Raw genomic sequence first — 9,880 nt, forward strand, 5'->3', positions numbered from 1 at the left:
GCACTCGGCCAACAATGAAACATCACAAGTCATTAAAATGCTTTATTTTCACCAGTATTCGAGATTGTATTCGCTATGTACATGTAGAGCGCACGAACACATCGATGCGCATGTTGTATATAAATAAAGACGCATGCACGAGGAATTCAGAAGTCAGCATCCAGAGTGAACACTTGGTCTTCCTTGTTGGCCATGACACCAGCCTTCTGGTATTCACCGACCTTCTTCTCGAAAAAGTTGGTCTTGCCTTCCAGTGATATGTGCTCCATAAAGTCAAATGGGTTCTCAGAGTTGTAAACCTGTGGAAAGAATAATGAAGACTCAGTCAGCCCAATGCAGAAAACGTACCTCAACCAGACCCAATTTTGCATTACGTTCGAAACATTTGCTAGCAACATATGAAATACACGCACATTTGAAACAGTATTATTGAGCAGACTTTGCATCCGCTCAGGCAAATACGGACAGATCTCACTCGATGACCACAAACACTCGCTGTCACAGAGCACTTGAACACTTCACATTCATATTTCAGAAACTTGAGAGAAGACAAACACCAACACTAGATGCACGGGAACAATGCGCATCAAGGCACCAACCATCTCAGGTTGCGCTTTGCACTTGCTGCAGATATACCTCCAAGATATGTGTAGCCCGCATTTAGACGGCCATACAGCCACAGCAAGGGCAGAGGATGAGACGCTCACACAAGAAGAGGCTCACACGCGTCACGTTATCGAGCATTCACCCACTCCCCACCCTTGCCCTGCGGCCTTTGCAAGTTGTTTACCAACGCGACAAATGGTGCAGTGATGTTTCTTGCATACTGCATCCCAGCATGCAGGCTTTGACAACATTTTACAGCATAGCTCTTAGGTGCTTGTTCTTACGGCAAGCGTTGGCGTCATCGTAACCGAGCGAACGCAGATAAAAGACCGCAATAGCGAAGACGGCGCGAGGAGGAAAGGAGACGAGAAGGGTGCAGCAGAACCATGAGGCGGAGAGCAGAGGAGTGTATGTCGAAGGCATGAGAAGCGCAGTGCCACACAAGAAGGGCTGTACAGCAACAATGGCTACGAGATGGCGCCAGAGTGGCACACACTGCCTATGTGGAGACAAAGCGCTGCACTGTCTGCAGCAGCTACTGTGAATCACGGCCACTCACCACCCACGCGTTGCCTCTCGCAATTTCTATATTAGTGAGGCTGTAGTGCCGCACTAAACTTCACTTGCAACATGCCACATGAGACCACATGTCCACTCCAGCCAATATATCGCAAAATGAATACATGTACACAGCTGCACTCAAATTTCGCATTAGAGGGTATTGGTGATCATTGGTGAATTTTTGTTTATGCTTTTAATTTTTTATGTGGAGGATGCTTGCAAACAACTTAGGTTCAACTAACATGTCTAGTTTTTCCAAGGTTTACCAGCCATACAGGCTCTAAGTGCATGTTTGAAATAGCTGAAAGCTTCGTTAAATTGAAAACATTGCAAATTTAATTAAATCGAGGTTCATTATAATGAAGCTTCACTGTAGTGCATTAATTACCTGTAGCAACCCACTCCTTTAGCCTCATCCGAGATGCAGGAGCATGTGTATCCACTAAAATCATCATGCAAGTCCTGCTCAGATGTTACGAAATGCTAGGTTAAACTATAGAAATCTTCTATTCGTTCTGCACATTTTTACAGGGCAACAAACTTAAGTCAATGTCACAACACACAGATGCCATGAACTCAAGTGGAAGTCATCAGTGGAACCAGAAATATTGCAAACCTCAACACTGGCTTGTGTTACACATGATGTAACAGCACCACAGAACTGGTGTAAGCAATGCGCATGCTGTGAGCATTATGATGTGAACCTGGCTCTTTATTAAGAAACACTTGAAGCAAATTTGGGAGGAACAGTGACCAACCTTTTCACATCCCAGCTCCACGAGCAGACGGTCGGCCACAAACTCAATGTAGCGCTTCATCAGTTCGCAGTTCATACCAATGAGGGCCACAGGCAGTGCTTCAGTCAGGAATTCTTGCTCTATGACAACAGCATCACACACTATCTGCTTGACACGCATAGCCGATGGCTTGTGCACCAAATGGCTGAACATGAGGCAGGCAAAGTCTGTGTGCAGGCCCTGTACAGGGTAAAACGTGCAGTTCCAGACCTCGTTAAATACAGCCATTACCAGTTTCCCAAGCACACTGTCTGAAAAGCCACCCAAGTTTCACTGCAAGATCAACAAAACATACAAGCCAGCTTAAGTATGGTGGACAGCCAGTGCTGCCACTGCAGATTAACTGGAGTCCTTTAAGAGGCCTTTGCTCAGGCATCATGCAAGCTCTTGGAAGGCACATGTACCCACATGCTTGACTTCTGCAATCATATGGGGAAGACAGAAGTTGAATAACATCGGTTTTGTTTACTTTTTTTCTGCCTTAGAGATGATGCCCACAGGTTAGGATGCACCACTTAAAACCCTGGCAGCAACAGACACTACTTAGAGCGATTTGCACAATTCAGTCATCACACTGCACTAAGCCAGCCTACTGGGCATGGATTGAGGTTCAACCTTGATGTTCATGGGGCTTAGCGTGCAAGAAAACCATGGATAGGAAGGATGTGACTCCAAATGGCTGAACCTACACCCATGAAATGTGAGATGAGGAAACTGGGCAGGAGGACTCCATACCTCATCACGGCTGATGAGCTCATTGCTAAAGGTGAGGCCTGGCATTAGGCCTCGCTTCTTGAGCCAGAATATGGACGCAAAGGAACCCGAGAAGAAGATGCCCTCGACGGCAGCAAAGGCGACCACGCGCTCTCCAAAGCTTGCATTCCGGTCCCCGATCCACCGCAGTGCCCAGTCTGCCTTACGCTTGATGCAGGGCATGGTCTCGACGGCATTGAATAGCAGATCTCTGCCAGAGTTGGGAAAAAGACCATCTTGTCAGAGAGGCTGCACATTGCAGTAACTAAACTCAGTTCCTACTACAGCTATGTTGACTCTCCGCTGTCTCTAATGGTCTTACTAAGTCGGGCAAGAAAATTGCATGAGAAAAAAAAAAAAAAACGTACATCGGCAATAGATGTAGAATCATAGAATCATCCGACAAAAGTTGGGACCGAAATAACCGAAGTTTGGGCCCACAGAATGCATGGGTGCCAGCTGGGACCTACAGTTGGGATCGAATTAACCGAAAAATTTGATTAATCAGAGTCATATTGACAGAAGTCTACAGTATATATAATTTCTAGCACCTTATACTGTAGTTAGTGCATTCTACCAGTTGAGCTCGTCACTAAGACATTACCCACAAGTGCTGTACACATAGTGCATGAATTGAATTATTTCAGCACTCTTGCCCTTTGAATTTACGAATTGTTTAGAAGAATTTACAACAAAAGACATGGGGTCGGCCAATTAATGAGAAAGATGACAAGAGATGAAACAGCACACAGACAACAAGGACTGAGACACGAACAGACAGATGAAGCAGACTCTTGTCAAGAATCCAGCTGCAATGTCATCAAATGAGTGATGTACTTATCAGCAAGGCTTAGGAATCTGTTCACCTCTCTGCTGCGTCCTTGATGTAAGTGTCAATGAGCAGGCTGTACATTTCGGAGTGAACATTCTCAATGGCCATCTGGAAGCCATAGAAGCACCGCGCCTCTGTCACCTGCACCTCTTGGCTAAAGCGCTCCACCTGTGAAGAAGAAGCAGTTGCAGTATTGGTGCATGCGCGGCTACAACACTAAACAACTGACTGTGCCATATGATGCAATTGCTGCAATACCTTAAAAGAGCACAATTAAAAGCTTTACAACACTACATCATGCTGATGCAATATCAGGAATTACTGTGTGGAAAACGCATTCATCAAGGCATCACAACAGTACTGTTTGTGAGGTTTGAAAGACAATAGCACTTATGTAATTCTATAGCTACAAGATGGCTTCTCTTGCACTCTATAGCCGTGCAATGAAGCTCACTAGGAGAAATTTAAATTATGAGGTTTTAGGTGCCAGAACCACGATCTCGTTACGAGGCATGTCATAGTGGGAGACTCCAGAAATTTGGACCACCTGGGTTTCTTTAACGTGCACCTAAATTTACACAGGTGTTTTCACAGTTCGCCCCATTGAAATGCTTGTGGGAATCTACGTATTTCAGTCAAGTTTATCCCCATGCTGCCATTTATTATGGCAATCTCATCGCCAGTGTGCTTAGCAACAAGGCACTGTGGGCCGCATCCAGGCTAATGTTGCTTAATTTTACCGACCAGTCTGCTGTAAAGCTGCCAAGGCTTTCTATGCAAGGAAAGGAATCCACAGAACTAGAACGAACAAAATACTAGTGAAATGCGGCCGCCCAGTCGCAATGAATTTGGCCGATGCTAGTGACATCGGCATTTGAGTTGAACGTAGTTCATACCAGGTTCTCGTTGACAATGCCATCGCTGGCGGCGAAGAAGGCAAGGATGTGCGAGATGAAGTGCCGCTCCTCGGGCTTGAGGGACTCCCAGTGAGGCAAGTCCTTGGCCAGGTCCACCTCTTCCACGGTCCAGAATGAGGCCTCAGCTTTTTTGTACATGCGCCATATGTCCTCGTACTCGATAGGAAATACCACGAACCGACGAGGATTCTCGCGCAGGAGCGGCTCGTCCTCCACGGATGTCGACCGCCGAGCCACTGGCGATGTCTGCTGCAGCGCCTAAAAAACATTACTCCATGTTGGCATCGCTCACAGCGCGATGGTGCATACTGTACCCCCACTTAACCGATACAGCCTGCAGAATTGCGTCTTTTTTTTTTTTTTTTCGAGCGCGCGCGTGTGCCTGGGCACAGCGCTTTGGCGAGCGTGTAGTGGATTTTCATCAAAGCTCGAAACTAATCTACACGTGTACCGATCGAAGCCACAATTTCAGAGTTTGAACGGGGATTTGCAAGACCGCAGTCATTTGCTGCAAGATAATTAACAGCATGCCACTCACCTTTTTTTCAACTCTGGCGGTGTCGGCGATGCTAGGGTCGGGCACCTGCAAGTAAGGAAACGGGCGTGATCGCCGTGGGCGGACACGTGAAAATACGGAACCACTAGCAGGCGATCAGCTGATTGTTCTGTAATTGTATTTAGTGCGAAAACATTACGGTTACGAGTGCCTGCTGCGATAACTATATAGCTGTACTGATAAGCTGCACTTTTCACACTTTAAATGTGCTCGATATGCACTTTGCTACGAGCTGCAGATACAAGTAATGTTCAAAATAGATAAACTTGACTCAACGACTATGGGCGGGAACATTTGCCATGGCGACCAGCCGAAGGGAAACAGCACTACGGCGCTGGCTGGCGAGTGAAGTCGGCAAATTAGATCGCAGTTCAAAATGCCCGAGTTCCTCGCAAGTGCTGTCCGTGGGGCAACTGAATGTGAAACTCGTCAAATCCACTGGACGTAAAGCACCTCAAGGCTATGCGGCCGCCGTTTTTGGCGGGAGGATGACGGACGAACATCTGGCGCGCTCATTTATTGTCTCAACGCTTTTCAAAAGAAACAGGTACAAGTGCCCATAAGAGGCAGCTTAAACGTAGGTAAGAAAATAGATGCTTCTCCTAATTGCCTAATGACATTCCAAAGATGACTAGCACAAAAAGCTCAGTACCAGAGCACCAGACGACTATCACTGAATTGAAGGGTTGGTACTACAATCGTTTGTGCCCAAAGGGATTCGCTACCAGTGCTAGCATTCGCCACACGATTCGTTCTTGCTTATAAGTTAAACAACGGCTCGCACGAGACATTCAGTTGCTGGGGCTGCATCTTTAAGGTCACATGCATGTCGGATATTGGCCTGCCGCGAAAGCGGCAATAAACCGCCAAATTGGCGTCAGGGCTTTAAACAAATGCGTTTGACACTCACGTGGTTTTCCTTGTCCCGGCTAGAGATCTTCAGGTTGTTGATCACGTTCATGTCTCGCGTAGTAAGAGACATTTTTGCTGGAGCGGTCATGCCAACGTTACCTTCCAACAGCAGAATTTGCGCGCAACTGCGCATTGGCGCCAAGAGTCAGGCGCGAACCAGCCTTTCTCTCCATTGAAAAAGCCGTCCAATCAAAAACGAATGATTCCTACGAAACCCGCGCAGATAACAGTTTTTCCTCATCTTAAGCACAAATTTGCGCGGAGCAAGATACATTATTTATCTTTTTGTTATAACAATTATTTTTATGGTCTTTGAAAATCATGTTAGTCAAAACGAATCATCGCGGAGTGCCTTTAAGAAATTTTGCAGTGAAAAGAGGTCGCGACATGAGCAGGCGAGTATTCAGTGGGCGGAGCTTGCAGCAAACTGGAAAACGCGGGCATGTCTGTTCACGCAGGCAAGGGAGGCATTGACGCAGTAAATATGTCTTCCTCTAGGCAAAAAAGGGCCATTCACGCAGACATGTGCGTAATGGTAACATTTGTGCGCGTACGCACATACACGAAAGGAAAAAGAATAAAGCAAGAAATACATGCAAAAGTAAAGCCCTGTCGCTTCCTCTCGTACCGACACACACTTTCTAAGCGGGGTTTTTCTTTTTAGCTTGGTTGACATTCCTCGACGTTCCATAGACACGAATGCAGCTGTGCAGCTTATTGGAACATATGGGCCCACTTCCTTTTAAAAACAGATAGCGAAGCAAATGAGCGCTACACCAATACCTTGTTTGACGTCGCTTTCATCTTTTTTACATGCGTGCTTGCTGCACACAGGAAACATCGTTTGTCGCGCAACTCCCTTGCTTCTCAGTTTTTTCACGACAGACGGAATTTTTTTTTAAGTTCGATGATGCGCGTCCGGTTCAGTGTATCGCACCTTAATAGGGTTGCAACGCGAGGTGTGATGAGCCTGCACAATTTTTGAAGATACTGGCGTGCATGCTTTACGTCCAAATCAACATGCAGCAGACGGGATCAAAGTTTAGATAAAAGCGCTCGACAAGATGCGCCAGCGTCGAGACTTCGTGCTGTCTTGGTGCTGCTAGGGTGCTACTCATATCGGATGATCGCCCAGTGGCAGTTCGTCGCTCTACTGAATTCATCAGGCGCACGCGTGGAACGAGGAAGGCGCACGAGCGCCTTAATTGACGCGAAATACTGACGACGTGAAATTCAAAGAAAGACCGTGTTTCACGCATATTAATCCATCTGCGAGCAACACGGAATGTTCAAGACTTCCAAACTATAGCGCAGAAAAACCTGTATTTTAAGAAAAAAATTATACACTCAGCCCTTGTCAAGTTGGGTTTAGATCTGGTTGTTCCCTTTGGCACGCTCATGTGGACCTGGAAAGCCGGATAAAACTAGCACACAATGACAGAGACAAATTTCAACTTTCGTAACTTAAGATATATTAAAAGCCTATGATAGTGTAGAACATTAAGTATTATGCAATCAATTAACGAACCTTGATTTCTCGAAATATATAATAAAATGGTTTAGTGAATTTCTAACTGACAGAGAATTTTATTGCTTTCTGACAGGGTTTTCTTCAAATTGACATCAACAGTCACGTGGGGTTCGACGCGGAGCTGTCACTTCACCTTTATTGTTTAACACTTTACTAAGCTCTATATCTTGTCATAATGACATAATTAAGACGGCAAGCTGGGCGAGTTGGTGATTGAACATGTTCTTGTGGGTGGGGTAAACGTCATTTCACACGTGTTTACATTTTCTGTATATAATAGTCCGTCGCTTGAAATAATACACCAGTTGTTAGTCTGCGCTCGTGTTGTGTCCTTTCTTTTGTCCTTCGTCCGGGTCGCGCTGCCCACCCACAAGAACATAATGACATACACACATATGTATACGCAGATGACATTGCAATTTTTTTCATCAGACAATGACATCCACTCCTTACATAGTCGACTGCAAACATAACTGTGCGCTAAGTGGTTACAGAATATTCGTCTGTCTCTTAATGTCAGAAAATGCTCAAGTACAGTTTTTCCTACAAGGGATCCGACACATACAAACCTTGCCTATCACCTGCAGTATATACCTCAGGTGGACTCGATAAAATACCTGGGCATAATATATGATAACCAGCTCAGTTGGTGCAAGCACATTGAATATATAAATAAAAAAGGAGTGTGAGCGGTTGGAATGCTAAGAAGGTTTTGCAACAGTCAATCTGGGATGCGGACAGACTCTCTTGTGATGATTTATAAAATGTACGTATGGCCAATTTTGAAATTTGGATTTGTTTTATATTCAGGTGCGATGGCATATAAATTGCATCCCCTTGTTCTTCTGGAGTGGGAAGCTTTATGCCTGTGCCTTGGTTTACCCAAATTCGTTGTCAACAACATATTATTCCTAGAAGCACGCTTACCGGCTCTTTTGTCTAGATTTCAACTGTTAACTTTCCAGACGTTCTTAAATATGTAAGATTCCTCAATAAAATTACAAATAGTTTTTATACCTCATGGTTATGTTGCGCTTAGTTTTACACTGACGATATTAAGTGAAGGACAGGACATGGACGGACGTAGCGCAAACTACCAACTGTTTAATACTGCTTGTATATTTTTATTTTTAATCTCAGCTTGTAATATTTTTTTAATCTTCCTGGTAAAAGCAGAAGAAGAAGAGGGCAAACCGAGCAGACTTGCTCTACATGTGCTCCTGATTCAGTTTGCAATTCCTGCGGATCGCCCCCTCGCAACGCTTGACTGTCCGCAGCATTCGACTCAGCTCAAGAAGCGCCATTCAGAGAGACCACGCACACCACCGTGAGTTTCTTCTTCACGCAAGTACTAATCCTGAAACTTGCAAGGTGACGGCCGTGCCCAGCTAAGCCTACTCGCGATCGTCGAGCCCTGCTGCCTGAGGCTCCGCTCCTCGCGCCTCGTGCCTCGAGATCCACGTGCACGCCGGGCCACCCGACAACGGCTTTTTTAAATGTTTTTTCCCTCTTCAAACGCAGCGGCAACCTAGCGTTATGGAAGTTGACCGAACGAACTCCATAACAGGAATAACAAATAATGAAGCAGAAATGAACGACACGGAGCCGACGTTCGACAGCAACAGCGGAAAAACACTACGCCAGACAGGACCATGGGTGATGCTACTAGCGCGACAACAGAAGAAGAAAGAATCCATCGCAACTTCGAAGACGCAGAAGGAGTTCTCATGCGAACTCAGCACGGGACAGAACACGAATGATGGAAAACGGCAAGCCCCTCAAAAGCCATGGGGCCACAACAACGCAAGCAAGCCACGGCCTCGCTTGCCAACGACCCCACCGCTACCAGAAAACCATTACAAGATTGTTTACAGACCTAAAGCCGGTGTGAAAGTGTCAAACTGGAAAGACGGAGTGATAGCAAGAGGATTAGCCCAAGCGTGCGGAGTCACACCCCAGGAGCTCTACGCCAAGGTGATCATACAGACACAGTGGCAACAAAACTTAATTCTGGCAAGTACCGAAGAAGAGGATTGCGCACTTAAACTAGCAGAAATAACAAGCATCGAAATAGGACACGCAACATACGAAGTCACACCTTACCTCAAGCCAATTCCGGGCACTGTACGTGACGTTGTTCACGGAATAGAGGAAGGCACCACCGACGAGCAGCTAGTAGATCTACTAGCAACAACCAACAAGTGCAAAATCCTATACGCTAGAATGCTGGGAAGATCGACGTCGGCAGTGATCACCTTCGAGGGCCCGCACGTTCCATTCTACGTTAAAGTTGGATGTACGCTTACCCGCTGCAGACCCTACCGAAAGTCAGTGCAGTACTGCAGATCTTGCGGGGAGATAGGACACAGACAAGACGTCTGCCCTAATCCAAACGATGAACTATGTGACAACTGC

At 46.0% G+C, this 9,880-nt stretch overlaps 1 protein-coding gene across 4 annotated transcripts; it reads right to left on the reverse strand.

Moving 5' to 3' along the window:
* Positions 1-29: 29 nt before the first annotated feature.
* Positions 30-6,857, reverse strand: RnrS (ribonucleoside-diphosphate reductase subunit M2). 4 transcript variants are annotated; one of them, XM_065431212.2, is made up of 8 exons: positions 6,718-6,736; positions 5,933-6,059; positions 5,005-5,049; positions 4,446-4,724; positions 3,584-3,717; positions 2,700-2,928; positions 1,926-2,144; positions 30-299 (listed from the first exon to the last, which is right to left on the reverse strand). In XM_065431212.2, exons 2-8 carry the CDS (start codon positions 6,020-6,022, stop codon positions 147-149), a joined length of 1,149 nt encoding a protein of 382 aa, XP_065287284.2. In that variant the 5' UTR covers positions 6,023-6,059; positions 6,718-6,736; the 3' UTR covers positions 30-146. The 4 variants fall into 4 exon arrangements, with proteins under 4 accessions (XP_065287284.2, XP_065287285.2, XP_070395934.1 ...); XM_065431213.2 differs by lacking the exon at positions 5,933-6,059 and having other exon boundaries at positions 6,718-6,857; XM_070539833.1 differs by lacking the exon at positions 6,718-6,736 and having other exon boundaries at positions 5,933-6,218.
* Between the last annotated feature and the right edge of the window lie 3,023 nt (positions 6,858-9,880).

Source organism: Dermacentor albipictus, chromosome 6, assembly GCF_038994185.2.
Source record: "Dermacentor albipictus isolate Rhodes 1998 colony chromosome 6, USDA_Dalb.pri_finalv2, whole genome shotgun sequence".
Taxonomy (NCBI): Eukaryota; Metazoa; Arthropoda; class Arachnida; order Ixodida; family Ixodidae; genus Dermacentor; species Dermacentor albipictus.

What these genes read in the sequence shown, in the direction of transcription:
- RnrS (XM_070539833.1), bottom strand. Translation starts at nt 6,067, where the DNA reads ATGCGCAGTTGCGCGCAAATTCTGCTGTTGGAAGGTAACGTTGGCATG. An exon ending in GCCGGGACAAGGAAAACCAC is followed by an intron (nt 5,050 to 5,932) that starts GTGAGTGTCAAA and finishes CCTTACTTGCAG; the next exon opens with GTGCCCGACCCTAGCATCGC. An exon ending in CCGCCAGAGTTGAAAAAAAG is followed by an intron (nt 4,725 to 5,004) that starts GTGAGTGGCATG and finishes AATGTTTTTTAG; the next exon opens with GCGCTGCAGCAGACATCGCC.